Below are 20,446 nucleotides of genomic sequence, written 5' to 3'. Positions count from 1 at the left end.
ACAATGACTCGGCTTCTCCTCTTTTAGTAGTGCAATGTAAGTTGGTATCACAAACTAATATAGTTGATTGGATTAAATGAACCTATATTATGATTCTGACTTTTCCCAAGTTGAAAGGTGTATCATTTGTTCTGAATCTTATTCGAGTCTAGAGGCTGCAATTTATACGAGTTAAGTCAAATTGCAAACACTTGATTTATGATCAGAGTTGATTTTTTGCTAAAGACTAACTTTTTGTTTGTTTTAAAAATCTAAGTTCTAGATGAAATAAGAACCCTATAGTATCTCATTTTAGATGGCGTTCAGTTAATCGGATAAAGATGGGTTTTGTGATTAAATTAGTACTTTTGAATTTTCTCTTACTTCTTTATTGTTTAGTACTAGTAGATAAGATTAATTATATTTATCGCAATTATTAGCAAACTTAAAATAACTTAATTTGATGAATCTTAATTTGTGCTTTTTTGATATATTATAAATTATGAATCAAGTCAAATGTGAAAATTAATTAATTATTAAATAAATATAAAATTAGTTATTAATAAATACTTATTTCAGCAAATCAAATACTAATGTTTGGGCTTGTTTAGTCAAAGCTGACTTACAATTACACCAAATATTTAGGGCTGTCGTATACCCGCGGATATCTGATCGCACTCGCCAGCACCCGCTTGGGCGTCGTTCACCGATCGCCCAAGATCGACGCTCTTCTTGCAGTAGGCGCTGATCGACACCTTATTGTAAATGCTTTTAGGTCCATTTATTTTAATGTTGTATGGATATTAAGTGTTAGATTATGAAACGCAGGCACCCCCACTATCTCATTATTTTGTCATACTAATATTCATTCCCTTGGTGTAGAGAGGACCGTATTTTTCTTCTTTGTTTTTTATAAAATTATAAATTTGTTTTTATAGTAAGTAGTATAATTTATTTATGGGAGTCACTTGTGAAATTCAGAATCACCAAAAATGACACGAAGACAAAAAAGTGACTTTTCCAATTCATGAAGAAATTAGAAACACAACCCATACCCCTATTTTATAAGCCTATACGCCCATGACATGGGATGCGCATATGATTTTGGGAGTATTTAAAAATGTGAGGATCAGATTATTTGTATGGCTACGACCCCTGCTGCATATTAAAAAAATGGACCATTATGTAATTTGATTCTCCAATTGAATCCAAACCCCTCACAATCACACTATGCAGCTTCCAATTTATTGTCTGAATATAACAAAACAGTGATTATGATGGCCTTTTGCATCTTCAAATTTCAACATCCACAATGATGCCCCGAAAACTAACTGAATTAATTTATACCTCTATTTTTGAAGCTAAGTTTCATTTCACCACAATATGTATAAAGTAAACATACAAATACAATTTTGGCTGCAACTTAATTTCTTCATTCATCACTTTTTTATTATTCTCTAATTTTATAAAAAATCTAAATAATAAATTAAAAATTCACAAATTATATTAATTAAATGTAGGAAGTAACAATAATTGAATATAATAAATTGCATAACTTAAACTCCTAATACTATTACTTATTTAAATAAACTTTAGTGGTTGCTAGTCCAAATTGCTTTGATTAGATTTTTGTTGACGCTGCATTGATATTAACAAACGTAAAAATGCAAAATTAAAATTAAATAAACATATAAATAAAAATAATAGGATGCAATCTTGCTGACGCCTAGCTTTCAATGGTCACCCAAACTTTTGCAGGTAGGTATTAATCATTTAATCGGAAAAACCACAAATAACAAAACAATTATTATCAATCTAATTCTGAATTCCCTCCACAATAGGTAAAAATAAAATATCTGAAACCTAACAAGCACTCAGTTATTGATATTGTTAAATAATGTTAATTTCAATAAGTAGGGTAAAACTATAGTATTTATCGATTGTGTAAGGAGTACTTAATTAATATGCGCATAAAAGTCTCGTACATATTTATTGACTAGGGTAGGTGTACTGTATGTCCATAGACCATAGATCAATATCCAACATAATCAAACATTTGTCATATTATAAATATATAATTAAATATAAGTTTGGGTCCAAACTCATAACAAGAGTTATTGTGATGAAGTTGGAGGATTGAGAAGTGACAGAAAATATCTATATATGTTTATAGATAGGATAGTGATTAAAATTAAATTACATTAAATTAAATTAAAATGCATAATTAATATTACATTTAATTATAAGATTTTGTAATCTAATGGTCAATAAATTTTCAAATATTATGAGATATTTTTATAAAATAAGAACGAGAATTCACCAATGAATATATCAGATAATAGTATTTGGTCAGTTTTTATAAGTCCAATTATAGTAATAATTTGTGATGTATATTTAGTGATGCAATAATATAAATTTAATGTTACAATGTTATAAATTTTATGTTATATAAATGAATATCTTTGAATATTTTTAATTTTATATGTATCTTTCTCGATTTAAATTGTGTTTTGACAAAATAATAAAGGTATTACCATATGGACTAAATATAAGCATCAGATCTGCATTTTAGTTCTAAGATGAGTTCTATATAATAATAACAATAAATAGAATTATAGAATACTAATAATATTGTTCAGTTTGATACTCTGTATGTATGACACATATGATATACTTATTCCATTATGCGCAAACATCTCCCATGTCCATTTTGTTGATACGAGATGCTATATAGCACCTTTACAACACCAGCAAAAGTCAGAAAAAAAAACACAAATTTCTCTCTCACCAATGCATAAACATTATAAATATCGGTAACTACAATATTGTCATTTCCATTTCCTAATATATACAAGCAAACCTAAATAAACTAGTCTTATAAAAAAATGAATTTCTCGTCCTACCCTCCCTTCTTCCGCCCAAACCACAACGGCCAATTACACTCGGTCGAGCAGAACTCTCTCGAATTCGATTCGGATTCGAGTCCTCAATCCGCGAGGCTTCCATTAATGGATTTCGAGGCCCTCGACCGCGCACACCTGAGCGAGGTGTGCCGCGAGTGGGGCATGTTCAGGCTGACCAACCACGGCGTGCCCGCGGAGCTGCTGAGCCAGCTCCACGATCACGCCAACGAGCTATTCTCGCGCGACTTCGAATCCAAAGAGGGGATTATTCCCACCACTCCTATGCTCTACTTCTGGGGCAATCCTGCTCTCACCATGTCTGCAAATGCTCACCACAAAGCCTCTCCTTCTGACAACTACCACAACTGGCTCGAAGGCCTCAATGTTTCACTCAACAACATTTCTCATTCCCATTACCAAGATCCACTCCTTGAATCTTTCAGGTTAGCACGTGTTTTTTGTTTTTGTCATTGGTTTCTTGTTTTCCGATTTGATGTTTTGGTCCATCTGCAGCCACGGCACACGTCTCTCCACGTGCTGTTTTATTATTGGCCAATTAGTAGTAGTAGTTATTTTGTTGAATTGTGTGAATTCGCGATGGCATATCAAAAAAGTAAACGGTTCTTTAAATCGTGGACAGAGGGAGTATTATTTTGCTGATGTGTTAGGCAGCTATTTGGAATCCAAACAACCAATTAGTAGTAATTTAAATTTTCTTGATTTGTGTGAATTTGTGATAGCATATCGAAAAAGTAAATGGTTCCTTAAATTCTGAACAATCTGAAATGGCAAAATGGTTCTGAATTCAGGTTTTTACTAGAGGAATATGGGAGGCATCAAACAAGGCTGGCAAAGGCCATATTCAGCGCCATGGCTGAAGACCTCGGTTTCTCACTACCCAAATCAATGTCGTACCTATCTCCGGCCACCGGAATCATACGTGTGTATCGATACATGCGATGCCCGGCTGCGGACCGGAGATGGGGCATCCCTGACCACACAGACAGCTCTGTGCTGTCCATAATTCACCAGGATCAAGTGGGGGGGCTTCAAGTTTGGAAGAACAATCAGTGGCTGGATGTGGACCCCATTCATGACACACTCATTGTCAATCTTGGGGACATGATGCAGGTGTCTTTCTAAGATTGGCTTTCAATTTTATATTTTTGTCTTACTCTTTTTGTGACTGAGTTTACTAACTTGTAGGCGATGAGTGATGACAAATATGTAAGCGTGAGGCACAGAGTGAAGGTGAACAGGGTGAAGGAGAGGGTGTCGATAGGGTATTTCGTGTTCCCGGCTGAGGATGGAGTGATAGAGACCTCCAACTACAAGCCTTTCACTTATGCAGACTTCAAAGCTAGGAATGAACTTGACCTCAAGATCCATGGTGTCAAGATTGGGCTTCCTAGATTCAGGAAGGAACAATCTGTTTGACCACCATTGGTCAATTGGGGAAGCCTCCTTATGTTGACTTTAAACTTTGTTTTGATTCCTCACGTAACTTAATATTGAGGTGTCCCACATCATAGTAGAATAGATCCTCACATTCCTTGACAAAATTACTTCGTAATTATTAGATTGGATACATTTTCTTACTCCTATTCACACTGTTTTCAAAAACGAGTTTACCGAGTGGGACGAAAGGGACCCTCTGCTCATGTATGTGCCGATCGAAGTAATTAATTTGAATTAAATAATCAAAAGATAAAGTGATTAAATAAACGTGGAGATTTGCCTCAATTTAAATTTCTTCATTTTCATGAAAGTGTCTAGTTTCCTTTGATTATTGTAGGACATATCTGATTTCAAAATTTATGGACTGACTTGATGGAGATCCTATTTCCAATCTACTTAATTTTTTTTAATACAATTTTATTAAATAAACATGGAGATTTACTTCAATTTAATCAAGAGATTTAATTGTATGTCACTTTATTTAATCCGAAGATTAATCACTTAGTTAAATACAAATATTAATCGCATGGATCCTCTTATATTGCTTATAGAATCATAATTCAAAACTAAGACCAAATTTAGACCAGACCCTTAGATTTTAAAATGAGTATGAGTAGAAATCTGCTTATCAACATATGCGAAAACAGAAATAAAATATATCAAATTTCATTATCCGAACATCGTCGGAACATATGCAATTGAGATCTCATTAGAATCTTTATAAAATTACCTTTAGTTTGATATATTTTTTGCGAAAAAATAATTTAAATCGAGAGAATTTTGTAAATTTAAAGTTTTGGGATAATTTTAATAAGAGAGAATTGACATTAATACCCTTTAATTTTATTTAATAATTATTTAAATTTAAAATATAATCCACTTGGCATTATATCAACCATTAATTAAATCTTTTAATCTAATGGATAAGATTTTATCTTAGTTTTGGATTTCTAATTAGTTAGCCATTGATCACGTCCCTTGATCGCATAATTAAATTTATAAGTAATTGAAAGAGTAATTATTCAATTAAGTCTGATGATTTAGTTATGAAGATGCTGGTTTATCTGAACCCTAACACCTAATTAATTAAGTATGCTAGCTAATTCAAACTTTTCAAGCCTTCAACTAATTGAAAAGAAATAATCCAATTAATTAAATAATTAATAGCTCAAACAATTAATTAATTAAGGCTTTTAAACTTAGTCCGTTTAGTTAATTTGTTCAAGAGGACCAAGCCCTAAAGTTATTTTAATTCAAACTCCAACGATTATTTTATCCTAGCCCAAAGAATTAAATAATTATAGCTCAACTAACTAAGTTAGCCCATGTTTAATACCCAACCCATTTAGTAATAATAAAAAGTTCAAGAATTTAATTCATCTAGCCCAAACCAAATAGTGCACTTGGATTTACTACCTTGGTTTATGATTTGAGCACTTTTGTTTTTCAAGGCGGACATGGACAGATTTAATGTTCTTCCTATTTCTAATGATATTCTTGCTTGTAAGAAAAACACTGATTGTGTATTATCAATTCCTTTGTTAAAAAAATTGCAAAACACTTATTTGTGAAAGGAAATCGTCTAAAATTAGATTCAATATAGTTGAACTATAATTATATTAATTTATGAGCCCCACATTCTTAGAGCCCAAGTGGCTTTTCAATTACTTGATCATTTACTTATTCTTTATTTATATTCTTCATTTTGGCGAATGTAAGATAAAAAAAAATTAAACTCATAAAAGTATAACATGTTATGTGCAACATAGTGCAATAAAATAAAACTACTTGCAAATTAAAAAACACACTGATACACTACAATTGTTTTGTCGTTATACGCATAAGACTTAGGGCATTATGTACATTTACTTAGGACATCAAATTAATGCAACGAAGAACATAAATTTACAAATTACAAATTACATCTTTGTGCGTTTTTTTTCATTTGAATGTATGCAATTGAAAATTTGTTAAAATCGTCATAAAATTAGTTTTAATTCAATATACAGTATGTGAAAAAATATTTTAAATTGAGAAAGTTATATAATAATTTAGTTAAAGGGATTTTTTTAGAATTGTAATTTATTCTCTAATTTACCTTTACTACTTAAAATAAATCATAGAAATCTGTCGTCGCGCAATCCGGGCGATTGTTCATCCTATTATCTAATTGTTTCCGTATAAACTTTATTTTAATATAAGAATTTTGATATCCTCAATTTCCTAGTTAAGTATGTATAAATAAATGTAACACTTGATGATCATTTCCATTTGTTTAATACTCCGTCTGTTCCAGATAATTCGCTTCACTTTGATCGGACATGAATTTTAAGAAATTTAATAGAAAAGTGAGTTAAAAAAGTTAGTCGAATGTGAGTCCTACTTTTATATATTAGTTTTATAATAAAATGTGAGTAGAAATGAGTTAGTGAAATATGAGGTCCACTACTAAAAATGATAAAAAGTGAAATAGGACAACAAACTATGTGGGATAGACTGAAATGAAAAAATAGGATAAATTATATGGGACGGATGGAGTATTTTGGGTGATGGAGTTGGTACCGGTTGGGGGAGTGAAATAAGGGGGTTCCTCAACTACTGCTAATTTGTTTTGGTGACAAATGTCGATGGCGGTGTTGCATGGATTGCCATTTAGCAGAATTCACAATAAAGCTACGGATACAAAAGTAGCCACATGCATCTTGCTTTAACTACGGAGGACTTCTCCCTCTTCTTTTCTTTGACTCTTTATATTAAAACTACTCCGAATAATTTATATTCTACTATACATGTATACACTTAGGTGGTGTTCGATTGCCAAGATAAAATAATATTAAAATATAATTTAGGATTGAATTGTAAGATTATTTTAGTTATAGAGGTTAGCTAAGACTAATTATCGCATGATTATTAATCTAAGATTGAGTTATAAGATTGAATCCCATGAACCAATCACATTACAAATTTAATCTCGGATACAATCTTGCAAACCGAACACTATCGAACACCCCGTAAATTTATTGTTTCGGTATTTTACTGTCAAAAGTTGAAGTTTGAGTTAAGAAGATTGAAATTATATGTACATTATAAAATTCTATGTACATTACCGAGTAGATAAATACATATATACTAATGAATTTCATGCTAAAAAGTGGAGATTATTGAGGCACCAACGTGTGAAATCATTTGGTTCACTCAACAAGGTTTGACCGGAGACAAAAAGGTGAGCTTCAAATTATGACAATATTAGTCATCATAACTTTTTGTTAGATAGTAGTAGTACTATTAATTCGAATCAAACAGATTTTGGATAAGAGATTTATATATCTATTGCATTAGCATGAATTTGGATCCAACAAAAATAAAAGTTTGTGGTACACGAATTTATAAAAATTGTGCCGTCAACGTCCTATAGTTTTGTTTTTTCATCAGTTGCCCAATATCCAATATCATGACATGACTATGGAGTATTTAGGAAATGCAATATTATAAGATCATTAGTTCAGTCAGTCAATGATGTATCATATTTTATTTTACTTTATTCTAAAGCAGAATGTTTAATTAAACATTAATAATAGATCGAAACAGCGCGGCGCCGAATTGCCTACCAATCCTTGCTTTTCTTCTCATAATTTCAACTGAATCTTCTTCCTTGCATCATCTTTATCAATATGTAAACATACAAAGAAATAGAAACGATTGGGGCTACAATTTTTATAGAGTATAATCATCTTTTGGTCCTTTACACGGCCGATTTATAATTTTGATCCACAATATTTATTTTAAAAAAAATAAATTTAAAATAAATAAAAAATGATATCACTTGCATCTTTTTTTGGACTTACTTTTTAAAAAGTGAATATTCTGAACCAAAATCATAAATCAGCCATATGTCAAAGATCAAAATAGTACTATACTCATTTTTATAATTCCTATGTTTCAATTAAGATAACACGTTTCTATCAAAATAGTACTATACTCATTTTTATAATCCCTATGTTTCAATTAAGATAATACGTTTCTATTTTAGTCCCAAATAAGATGATACATTTTCCTTTATAATTTATCTAAATATAAATCTATATCAAGTGAAAAATATGTTATTATAGCCAGGACGCGGAAAGAGTACTATATGGTTTAGGTAAAGGAAAGAAAAGAAATAAGAAGAGAAAATAATTAAAAAGCACAATGTATAAAGAAGTTCCGAAGAAACAGCAATAAATTTGCAATCTTTCCTTTATTTTTTTTAGCATGAATATAGGAGAATTCTACACACTTACTTTTTGAAACTCTACTGAGGGAGAATTCTATATTTTCTTTGTCTCATGAATTCGAATTATTCAACTCTTTTCTCAGTAGCCGAAGTTATGTCTCCTTCCTAGCCAATTCCTATATTATTTGATCAGTAAAATGAGATTATAATTTTCTGATTTTCTTGGCTTTTGGGATACTTTTATGTAATTTTAGTTTCTTTTTATGTTTGTACTGGATTTTATAGTTTAGTTTTTCGATTTTAAAATTTTGAATTTATATTTTTGATTTAAATTATTTTTTCATAAAAATTCAGATTGGTGCAAATGAGAGGTGTCCTCTTTGTCATCTTCATTCTTCATGCAATAACTCGCTGCTATGCTTCCTTTATTCCATACACTGTGATCAATTTTTCAATTTAGATTGTTCTATTACAAGTGATTGATTTCTTTTTTCAGCGAGAGCAACACCTTTTCCATCTCTTATTTTATCTTTGCTCTCTTAATCTATTTTTTATTTCTTACTTTATTATCTCTACATCTCTTCGACTATTTCTTCTCTCTACCTAGTTAATAAATACTCCATCCGTCCCATACAAATAGACCCTTTAAGGTTCACACGAGTTTAAATGTGTAATTTGTAAAGTAAGAGAGAAGAACGAAAAGTAGTTGAAATTGTGTGGTGGAACCATAAATGATAAAGTAAAAGAGAAGAAGATAAAAGTTTACCGTAAATGAATATGGATTATTTCTGTGGGCGGACGAAAAAGGAAATGTGACCTTTTTTTTTATGGGAAGAAAGAGTACTCCCTCTGTCCGTGAACAGGAGTCCGGGTTCACATTATTAATGGTAATAGGGTCTCACCTTCCACTAACTTATTTCACTCACATTTCATTTAAAACTAATATATTCAAGTGAGACCCTTATTTCACTAACTATTTTCCACTCACTTTTCTTAACATTTGTTAAAACTCGTGCCGCTATAAAATGGGACTCCTAATAGCGGATCCTAATAGCGGATGGAGGAAGTATTATTTTATTGAAAAGCATGCCCAAAGAAATTTTTCACTTATAGTCAAACTGAGATAATATTTTGGAATGAGTTAGGAGTTAAGGACGTACAATGGCAGCGTCAAGACTTCTTCTCCTTACCATTTTATCATCATGATTCATGGATAAATATTGCATTAGCTAACACATTCATATGTAAATACTAAAAGCACATAAAAGGGTAAATATAAACGAAGAAAGGTTAATTGAGGCAAACTGGCGGGAGAAGATCTGAAAAAAAGTTGATGGAATGAATGCGACGTGTAAACCAGTTGAACAACCCCACAAACAGACACAAATTTACTCTGGAAGTCCCCCATCAACCTATTATTTTGGTTTGAATAAAAAAGTAAAACGCGAAAATAGGTGTGTTTTGGTGACTATACCGCCAGATGAAGACCGCCACAGTTATCCCATAATAGGCCACCACTTGCCTTGTTCTGCACTACCCTGCTTTTACCATTACTTCTCATCTCCTCCTCCTTTATTAAATTAAATTGATCTTAGACTTCATTCATGCAAAATTACAACCACCATTATTTTAATATCATACTATTAATTGACGCAAAAATAGGGGTTAATTGAGATCTATATCTGTGTTCATATTTTACCCCATCTCTCTGTGTCTGGAACTGTGAGTCCCAAAGAAAACACTCTCATCAACATCATCTCTAAAATTTCGATAATGGATATGGATTCTTCCCATCCCAACTGGCTCGTCTTCTCGCTTTCCAACAACACTCTTTTCCAACACCCCTTCAACTCCAATCCTAGTAATCCCCTCTCTCTATCTCCTCTTTTTCCTCACCTCCCAAGACCCAAATCTTTTCATTTTCAATAAAATCATATAATTATTACTGTTTGTCAGCATATGCACACACCACTATATCATCCAATTTTGTGTAATTTCATCATTCATTTTTTCCTTGGTTTTAATTGTGTCAAGGTAGCAGCAATACTAGTGCAGTGGTTCATCATCAGGATAATGGAAGCAGCGGCGGCCCCAAGCTGGAGGATTTCTTGGGCAGCTCGGCCGCCGGAGCTGCGGTGGCTCAGTTCGACGGCATGCCAGAGATGGAGATGTATGATGACTCTGAGCTCAAGACAATAGCTGCTAGCTTCTTGCGAGGATTTTCCGCTGAACAAACCGATAATAGCCCCCGGAAACAGATTGTGGCTGCTCCGCCATCTGATCCGCCGGCCAAGAAAGCCGTCGAATCATTCGGCCAGCGCACCTCAATCTTTAGAGGAGTTACCAGGTACTCGTTCTGTCCCACTAAAAATGAAACGTTTTCTAAAGTGGAAACAATATCTTCTAACTTTTTGACTCTCTTACTTTACTCATTTTTCACTAACTTACAAAACAACATTGCATAAAATCTCGTATCTTAAACTACATGTTTCGTATTTATTGGAACCGAGACATTATTTAATACTTCATTTTTCCAAAAAAAATATTAATTCAATTTTACTATTTTGGATCGTCTTCCAAAATTTGTTAGCTTTCATTTTTAGTAAGTTTTCAGGGTAATTACAACATGTATACAAAATTTCTCTAATCTTTCATTTTTAGTAAGTTTTCGGGGTAATTACAACATGTATACAAAATTTCTCTAATGTTTCAAATTCGTATAAAAAGTTTTAATTTAATATATATCTAAAAAAAGTTTAATTAGTAGTTCAAGTCAGTACAAAAAGTTTAAATTATTGCAACACCCTTACATTTTTCTTCTCAATTTCATAACAAAAAGTTTAATTAGTGTTTCAAGTTAGGTAACTCTACTCTATATTTTATGGGACGTAATGAGGATATGATAGAAGGTTGAATTTGAAATATGTTTTGTGGGAATGGAATTCAGGCATAGATGGACTGGAAGGTATGAAGCTCACTTATGGGATAATAGTTGCAGAAGAGAAGGGCAAAGTCGGAAAGGAAGGCAAGGTTTGTATATATATCTACTTTTTCAGTTATTAGGGATTTTTTTTTTAATTTGATGAATGGATCAGTATTTCTATTTTGGTTGATTTTTCTGCAATATATACTCGACTGATATTGTTTCTCTTTATGGAATGTGGACGTGTCGAATGATTGTTCAAATGGACGAATTTATTTGCAAATATGCCAGTTTATTTGGGTAAGTACTGAAACCACATTTCTGTCTCACTTTTTATCCACTTTGGTGTAATGAAATACATTTTGTTTTCTTTAGAAATCTTATTGATTTTGATAAAATGATGTTTAACTAATTTTGTTAATCATTTTGTGAAAAAGGTGGATATGATAAAGAAGAGAAAGCAGCGCGTGCTTATGATCTCGCCGCCCTCAAATATTGGGGTCCGACCACCACAACTAATTTTCCGGTCACCATAACTATACTCCACTTGCTATTTTTATGCACACAATTATCTGATCTTCCTGTTTAATTTTTAATATTATGGTTTATCTTTTTTTATTCAACTATAGGTATCCGATTATGAGAGGGAAATGGAGGAAATGAAGCACATGACAAGGCAGGAATTCGTTGCATCACTTAGAAGGTCTTGATTTTTTATATTTCCTTGGAAATTATGTTATTCAATCAACTTAATTATTTTTGGTTTAATTTTAAAGTTTTTGTTTCTTTCATTGCAGAAGAAGTAGTGGGTTTTCTCGAGGTGCCTCTATTTACAGAGGAGTAACAAGGTGTGTTGGCCCTTTTTTCTTTGACAAATCAAATTCTAATCAATTTCGCGACATTACTATTTTTCTCAATTATCCCAACATAGGGAAATTATATAGTACCATATTAAAATTTTACCAAACTAAGATGAATTTTCTTTTATTTGGCCTGTTTTCTTTAAACAAATTAAGAATTTATTTTTGTATTTTTTCATCCTTTCTTAGTCATGGAAAAATAATATTTCAGGCATCACCAGCACGGTCGGTGGCAAGCAAGGATAGGAAGAGTCGCCGGAAACAAAGATCTCTATCTTGGCACTTTCAGTGAGTTGTCATTGCATTCGTTTTCCATTTTTTATGATTTTCGGAAACATACGTTTAATTTAAGTATTTAGAAAGTGACAAACGACAAATTTGGACGTCACTGTTTTAATGCTTACTATGTTACTATTGGTCCGCAGCGGCGGTGGCTGTCCTAAAACTAAAAATATCTAGAAGCCTTCCAAAAACAAAGAACATAAATAAAGACCCAATAAATCTGCTACGTCGCGTTTCACATCTGGTCCAGAAAACGGTGACAGGAATAAAATAAAAACAATTATTTCGTCTATTATTATTTGCATATACTCCCTCGGTTCGGGTTTATGCACTTTTGTCATTTCGGTCCTTCCATGGTCTATTTCCTTTTTCATTTTCACTAGGTGGACTTGACTTTTCACCAACTTATTACTTTCGTATTTTATTATAAAATTAATATATAAAAGTGATACTCATATTTCACTAATTTTCTGAACTCTATGTTTTTCACATTTCCTCAAACCTGTGATGAATTAACTAAAAAATTAAATGCAGGCACTCAAGAAGAAGCAGCAGAGGCTTATGACATCGCTGCAATCAAATTCCGTGGCCTAAACGCCGTCACCAACTTCGACATGAGCCGTTACGACGTCCGGAGCATCGCTAGCAGTAATCTACCGATTGGCGGGGCTAACACCAAGCCCAAAACAACGACAGAATCAACGCCCGAGAACAAGCCCTCACAAGGCAAAAGTAAAGAAGAGCTCTCGTTTCCAACGTCGACCATAAATTTCGCGCTTCCCGTGAAGCATGATCACTCGGCTAGTTTGTGGGCCGCATTAGGGTACCAAAATTCAACCGATTTGAAAAACCCTAATCACGGCGGCCTTTTTCAAGACTCGAGCAGCAGTGGTGCGACGCAGTTTGGCGTGGAGTTTCAACCTACCGATAATGAAGGTTTGTACAATGGGTGTGGGTACAAGTACCAACAGCACGGCAGTGTCGTCGGCGTCGCACTGCAGAATCGTACAAGTCATGAAGCGGTGGTTGTGAGCAACGGTGGGAACTGGATTCAGCCGGCGATATTTGGGGTGGAGTAAAAAGACCAAAAAAAAAGGGAGATGGTGATGTTAGATGGAAACAAGGGGAGGTGGGTTGGTCAAAAAAGGAGCCTTTGCTTTTCTGCATGGGACTAAAAATGCAATGGGATTTACAATCATTTCACTCATACTATCACCCCAATTTTGTTGGACATGTTTGTGGAAAAAATTGAATCATTATGTAGGATGGATAAATAATCATGTGCTAGTTGATAAGTTCGTCAAAAAGAGTAGAATTAGTATGTATTTTATGTGGAAAAAAAATATGTGAAAAATGTGGCTCAAGACCTATGCCCTTTCATCTTAGGTAATCCCTAAATGCATTAAAAGATAATCTTGATTGCAAGGCCTTTCAAGTGCTTTCTCTAGCTTATAAATTGGTTGATCTAGGAGTTGAGAATACACCAACAAAAAACATTCTCTCTTCTCTCTAGTTCTCTACATCATAGTAGCATTGCATAGCTTGATTCTCGGAACTCTATCAAGTTCGCCGGTGCCTAGCGGGTTTGAGGTGCTTCTACACGCTAGGAGGAAGTCGTTTTATCTTTGGGGACAATACGCCATTCCGTGAGCACTAGCCGGGGCGTAATTTGTCTTGCGGAAAGAGGGCTTCCCTCGACTCGACTTATAGTTCGGTTTGTTTTATTATTTCCGTTGTAATTTTCATTTCACTTATTGTTATTATCTTTCTTCGATTGTAATAGTTAGAGTACCGCCTGTACACGGCCTGAGAATTTCATCCCATTATTTCTAACATTTTATTGGTAAGGTTTATATGAATGACGCTAGAAAGTTTCAAATTTTAGTTCCAATTTTTCGCCAATGAATTAAATTGCGACCAAAGCTTGTTTGAACAATTTGACTGCCTATATTACTTTAAAACCCAATTAGAGCGCAGAAGAGTCTTCGAATGGAGAAAATTAACAAATGTTCACCAACTTTATTTTTAATAAGTGTAAGCTAAATTTTTATGTATAAAGAAAGAAGATATATACATGTTTTATGTGAAATCTATTTCACCAACTTAGAATATGTTTTCGAGATTTGTAATATGTTTGGCATGTATGTTATAAATTTTAAAATGTATAGTACATTTGTATGGTTGAAATAATACTAGAGGGGAAATTTGATGTGTCGGTATAGATTTGATCAATTCATATCATGTATATAAAATTTAGCCGTACATGTTTAGTAAGTTGGTAAAAATTCGGGCAATTGATATTGTGCTTACCAAATTTGGTCCCACGCAGGTTTGGCATGTTTGTAAAAATTCAGTCAATTCTTCTTACGCATACAAAACCAATAATCTCAAACACAAAACATGCATCAATCAATGGATATTTATTTATTTCGAAGATATAAAGAATACTCAATTTTAGTGGTTAAACAACAAATTCTTATGGACCATAACAAAGAATGATGAGTTAGGATGGAGGGAAAAAATTGTTATAGTAGGGGCTATATAATTTTATATTTGTATGAGATAATAAATTTTCTATATTTTTTTATTTTAATAGGGGCTTTTAATTTTATTTTACACAAAATACCAACAAAACTATAATGTTTTATAACTAAAAAAAAATTAGTTGGGGAAGGGCTTAAGCCCCTCCTTAGTTACATGTGTGTCCGTCCGTGGAGTTAGCTATTCAGAGTCCACCTAAAATTGGTCCAACTAGCTACCAACAATCAGGAGCGGAGCCAGGAATTTGCAGGGATGGGGGCAAATTTATCTATAAAGAAAATTTAAGAACTTGAGGAGGGGCATTTAGTAAGAAATTAATAGAAATAAATTTTAAATTGGTAAAATATACATGGAATAGAAAATATGAGGTGGGGCAAATGCCCCTCCTAAGCCTTTACTAAATACGCCCCTGCCAACAATCCTATATCTCACTAGCTTGTGATTTTAAATTTTTGCATTGCTCTCACCACCCTAATTTCATTCGACTTTTTTTTTATTCCCTTTACTTTTTAAGTATGTCATCAGGATCCCTCTATAACAGAGAAAAAGAAGTAACAATTTTACCCTCAAATTTTAATTTTTTATATCCTACTCTCTCCGCCTTGTTAAAATGACATGTTTGGGTGTGTGTGAGTTGGCCAAACGGTACAGAGGTTAATAAAATCTGAGGCCAAAGGTCTCAGGTTCGAGTCCTTCGTGGCGCGACCTTTAAATTTATGTTTATTTAACCATCAAAATAGAAAAAATGACATGTTAGGATTGTCCCATCAAAAGTAACATATTTCCTAAAATGGAAATAACATTTCTATTTATTTCTCTCTACTTAACTAACAAAATAATAATACATAAAATTTCATGTCGAAAAACAGAAGCTTCACATTTAGTAGGATGGAGGGAGTATTGTTATTGTTATTGTTATATAATTAATTAATGTAATTAGTATAATGTACCCAAGTTTTTAGCCTGATCAATGATTGAATGAATATAAGGAAAGAAGATTAGAAAGATATGTAAAGGAAGCTCATTTGAGAGAGTAGTGAGATCCAAACAAACGGCTCCAAATTTTTGGAGAAAATCATACAATCAAACCGCACTATTTTTGAATCTCTTGCTGTCTCCTCTTTCGCAACGCTGAATCTATCATCTAGCTCTTCGCGTCGGTGATCAACCCCAACCCAATCTTTGGATACACTTGTGATAACGAGGTTAGTCAATTTCTAAGATTTTTAATATTTTTTGTATGAAAACGTATTCAGAAAGGAAGAAGATAAAAAAAATGGGTAATTTGATAAAATAACCTGTAAAGTGTGAAAGGTAATGGACTTACCTGAAGTGTTTGAAATTTAGGCTTCCGCATGACTAATTTAATATGTATGACTATTTTTCAATTGTTCAATTAAAGTGATCCAATAAAGAATTAGGTTTGGGCTAAAGTGTATTAATTTGTTACGGAAATAAGAGTAGATACCATATGATATATTTAATTATTGAGAGACCGGATAGCAAATAAATTATCTTATATTTTATGAAAAGGTCCAACGTCCTAAAGATGTTCTCTATTCACTACTCTTTTTCATATATATAGTTATCTTGTATGTTTTAAATTTTTGTTAGTTGAAACATTTGATCCATATGTTTAGCTTCGCGAACAAGTCTTTGGTGTATGTTTGTTTGGTCTATGTACAAGGATTCAAATCACATCTAGTCCTCAATTGAAGACGCCTCTCAAAGCCGTAACGCGACCTCGACCGAACATGAATACTCCTTATAGGGAGAGAAAATATACAATGTGTTGAATGTAAGAGGTATTCATAAGGCTTGTTTCATGCATTGGTTTTGGGTTAAGATTCTGTGCATTTGGGGCGCTAATCCGTGTTTCTGAGTTCAGGTGCGTAATAAATCTGCCGGACCTAGGAGTTGTTGTTACCTGACCTGGCAGATGCAAAAGAGAGGAGATTGAGGTGAAATTCAGATGTCGTCGTCCGAACCTGGGAGAATTAGAAGTTGGCGACAGGAGCAGAAAAAGGCAGAGAGCAGATATTTTAGAACGTCTTATTCAAGGGCACAAGCGTCAAATCACCAAAAGGATGCCCTAGGGATCATAGCCTCTCCTATATAAAGAGATCAACCTTAAGGAAGAAGGCACGGCCGGATATATCATCTCTCGATCAGCTTCAACACATCATACTCTTTTAGCTCCCTGTTTTTCACGCCTCAAACTCGTTTCACTTGCTGCGCACTTGGAGATGGGGTGATTTCTGGCCGCCGTCGTGGTTCTCATCGTTTTGCTGTCGTGTAACACCGCCTTGTGAAGGCGAAGAAACAATATTTATCTTGCTTTGTTTAGTTTGTCTTCGTTTCAAGTACTTGTTGGTTTTAGTTTCGTACTTTGGTTTCTGACTTGGATTTGCTGGATTTGAACTATTTCTCATAATTATGGAAGTTTACGTTAGTTTTTGTTGGATCTCGTTGAGTTGATGCTTATTTCTTGCTTTTTCGCTGTCGTTCTTGTTGATTGCTGAGTGTTTGGAGCTGAAATCTGTTGGTTTGTTGTTGGAGGTTGCTGATATACGTATGGAGATGTTTGGATTTGTTGAATCGTGGTGGATTTGAGTTGGAGTTTCGTAGATCTGGTGTTTGTTGTTTACATTTTGCATGATTATGGCTATCTACTTTCTGTTTCTGCATCCTCTAGGTCCAGTAGTGTAGATCTGTTAGTTTAGGCTTTAATTTCTCATTTTAAGTTTAGATCTGAAGTTTGCTCTGTTTTCATGGTGTTTAATGCTCTGTTTTATCTGCTATTCTCGTTTGATTCCCGAAGAAGATGAAGTTTGTTGGTAGTTAGAACCAGATCTGCTTTTGTCAGTACTTTCTGCATGTACTTTACTTTTCTGCATGTTCTACTTTCTGCATGTCTTTTTACTTTTCTGCATGCTTTTCCAGACCCTGGTAGTTTAAGGAAACTTGTCCCCACTGTTTGCTATGTCTTTGTTTGTTCAAATTAGGAAAGTCCATCTAGTTAAGTTAACTCCAGTTGTCTTAGAACTTTAAAATATTTCGTTTCTCAAAATCATGCATGTCCCGTACGCTCTTGTTTCATAGACCCAGTAGGTAGAGTAAAATAGTTTAAGTCTCTCAGACCCAGTAGTTTTAGTACTCTACCCACAAATTGTGTGGCAGCAGCCAACCCCTTTTCCCAAAACATCCTCAAATGCGGTTTCGTAACACATTCGTCCTCGTGGGATCGATCATTTACTTCCCTGTGCTAGTTGTAGTATAGTGGGTTGAGGTTTTGAAGAAATAGAGTGCATCCAACGACCCATGTCTGATAGTTTCATGATCTTCTAGCCCTTTGTGAACTAGTTGAATCCTCTGGACCTGTTAGATCGAGTGATATCACAAAACTGCACTGCACCTCTATTAGAGTCTTCAGGTATGTGTATTATGCATGAGAACTTTCCAATCAATAGATGATTATTGGGTAGGATGGAAAAAATTATAGTGAACATGAGGAGATGACAGATACTATGATGAGAGATGAGGTGTGCCCAAACATAAAAATTGAATTTTCTAATTAGAAAGAGATATTTGAGAAGTACAAATGACTTACGGTACTTCAGATGCTTAAAATTCCACCCAAGCATGAGAAGTATAAAGAGTAATCAACCAAAAAATTTCACATGAATGGCAAGGGGTAGACCAAAAAATATTTGGTGATCATCGATAGTGGCAATTACACCAATTTGGTGAGTGACAAATCGGTTTCTTAGCTAGGATTAAAGGTTCTCAAGGACCCAAACCCTTACAAGCTTCAGTGGTTAGTAAGTTTGAACATGAAGTACTTTGTGATATAATCTTAAATGAGATTGCTACGTATTGCTTGGGAGACCATGGGTGTTTGACCGAAACAAGTTCAAGAATGGGTATACCAATGAGTATCTCTACATGCTCAATGGTTTGAAGGTGCACTTGTAGCTTTGATCAAATAGTGAGGTTTTGAGGAAAATAAATACCTCCAGAGAGAGAGAGAGAGAGTAGTGGCATATCCATGTCTTGTTAGCTATTCGGGCCTGCTCTTGCACCTTAATGTTGATATCTTTGATAAATTGTGGGAACCATCTACATCACAAATAAGCTCCAAAGAAAAATATGATCTGGGAAGATCCATCGAGGTTAGTAGATTAAAATCATAGACATTCTCAAATGGTGAAGTGTCCGGTAGAGTGAATGGTATGATTAGTTGAAAACTCGGCATTGGGGATGCACACGTCCCATGACCTTATACTCTTAGAGACCAAGGCTCTAAGATGACCTTGTATGCCGCTCGATTTAGAAATGATAACCCTGACACGAAATTGATTTGGTGCCCAATTCCCTAAATTGTTGGTAGCTCACTTGGAAGTTCTTTTGGGAACACATCATCAAATTCCTACAAAACATTTTGTACAACACTTGGAAGAAGGTCAAGTTTAGTGATTGTTAAGAGAAAATTCTTTGGGAGTGCAAATAGCAAGCCCATCCAAGGTCAGACCTAGTAGCTAACAAGCATTCTTTACTCTCAATAGCTTGTGGCGTGTCAATCTTTGTAGACTTTGTTTTTCTCTCTCTCCCCCACTCTCATTTGGCTTTTTCATCTTCCACTATGCATTTTTCATTGTATCTCTCTTGTTCTCGATGTGTTTATAAGTCTCAAAACCTCACTGGGTGAGAGGGGCATCAAATAAACTTTGACTTCATTGATAACGTACAAGTACTGAATGGTGTACCCATTCTTGAGAGCAGGTTTGATTGGTTATTTTGAATGTACATAATGTCGAGTTTTACAACTCGAATCCTTAGTTTTTTATTAGTTATATAACATTTGGCATTTTGACGAGTTTTTTAAGTTTCGAAGAAAAATAGGGCTAAAATGATGATTTCTAATCAATCTATAAAGGATACAATTGTCTTCGCCGTTGAAAGAGCTTCGCGTGGGTATCTTGAAAGCCTCGCAGTATAGTTGACGAAGTTATTGCCTTACGAAGACTGCACAATCTAGAGAGTCCACTCTCGAGTCATATTCTACAGGACTCTAGAGGGTCCCACTCAGGCAGTGGGTTTTTCACTCGACCCGAGTGGCCATAACCATTGTAAAAAAAACCTTTTATTTTGGTCTTGGGTATAAATGTGACAGGGCACGCCACAAACATAACTTTTATCCTCTAAAACCACCAAAAATCGCCCAAGGAGAAGGAGAAGGGGGATGAGAAGAAGAAGAAGAAGAAGAAGAAGAAGAAGAAGAAGAAGA

The 20,446-nt window shown here is 34.0% G+C and overlaps 2 protein-coding genes across 2 annotated transcripts; both read left to right on the top strand.

Annotated features, from left to right (window-relative positions):
• Positions 1–2,752: 2,752 nt before the first annotated feature.
• Positions 2,753–4,486, top strand: LOC125193294 (gibberellin 2-beta-dioxygenase 6). Its single transcript, XM_048091066.1, has 3 exons — positions 2,753–3,325; positions 3,692–4,013; positions 4,089–4,486. Exons 1-3 carry the CDS (start codon positions 2,865–2,867, stop codon positions 4,317–4,319), a joined length of 1,014 nt encoding a protein of 337 aa, XP_047947023.1. The 5' UTR covers positions 2,753–2,864; the 3' UTR covers positions 4,320–4,486.
• A 5,772-nt stretch (positions 4,487–10,258) lies between these two features.
• Positions 10,259–13,825, top strand: LOC125196639 (AP2-like ethylene-responsive transcription factor AIL5). The gene is made up of 9 exons (XM_048095235.1): positions 10,259–10,414; positions 10,588–10,900; positions 11,501–11,583; positions 11,768–11,776; positions 11,914–12,002; positions 12,106–12,179; positions 12,274–12,324; positions 12,548–12,624; positions 13,153–13,825. The coding sequence occupies exons 1-9, from the start codon at positions 10,327–10,329 to the stop codon at positions 13,695–13,697; spliced, it is 1,329 nt and encodes a 442-aa protein (XP_047951192.1). The 5' UTR covers positions 10,259–10,326; the 3' UTR covers positions 13,698–13,825.
• The last annotated feature ends 6,621 nt before the right edge of the window (positions 13,826–20,446 follow it).

The sequence above is a fragment of the Salvia hispanica genome, chromosome 6, assembly GCF_023119035.1.
Source record: "Salvia hispanica cultivar TCC Black 2014 chromosome 6, UniMelb_Shisp_WGS_1.0, whole genome shotgun sequence".
Lineage (NCBI taxonomy): Eukaryota > Viridiplantae > Streptophyta > Magnoliopsida > Lamiales > Lamiaceae > Salvia > Salvia hispanica.
This window is presented reverse-complemented; position numbering and strand designations above follow the sequence as displayed.

Bases quoted from the DNA above. Each gene is read 5' to 3' on its own strand.
- LOC125193294 (XM_048091066.1), top strand. From the start codon at position 2,865: ATGAATTTCTCGTCCTACCCTCCCTTCTTCCGCCCAAACCACAACGGC. The intron at 3,326-3,691 runs GTTAGCACGTGT...TTCTGAATTCAG, and splicing joins CCACTCCTTGAATCTTTCAG to GTTTTTACTAGAGGAATATG. The intron at 4,014-4,088 runs GTGTCTTTCTAA...ACTAACTTGTAG, and splicing joins ATCTTGGGGACATGATGCAG to GCGATGAGTGATGACAAATA.
- LOC125196639 (XM_048095235.1), top strand. From the start codon at position 10,327: ATGGATATGGATTCTTCCCATCCCAACTGGCTCGTCTTCTCGCTTTCC. The intron at 10,901-11,500 runs GTACTCGTTCTG...AATGGAATTCAG, and splicing joins ATCTTTAGAGGAGTTACCAG to GCATAGATGGACTGGAAGGT. The intron at 12,325-12,547 runs GTGTGTTGGCCC...ATAATATTTCAG, and splicing joins ATTTACAGAGGAGTAACAAG to GCATCACCAGCACGGTCGGT.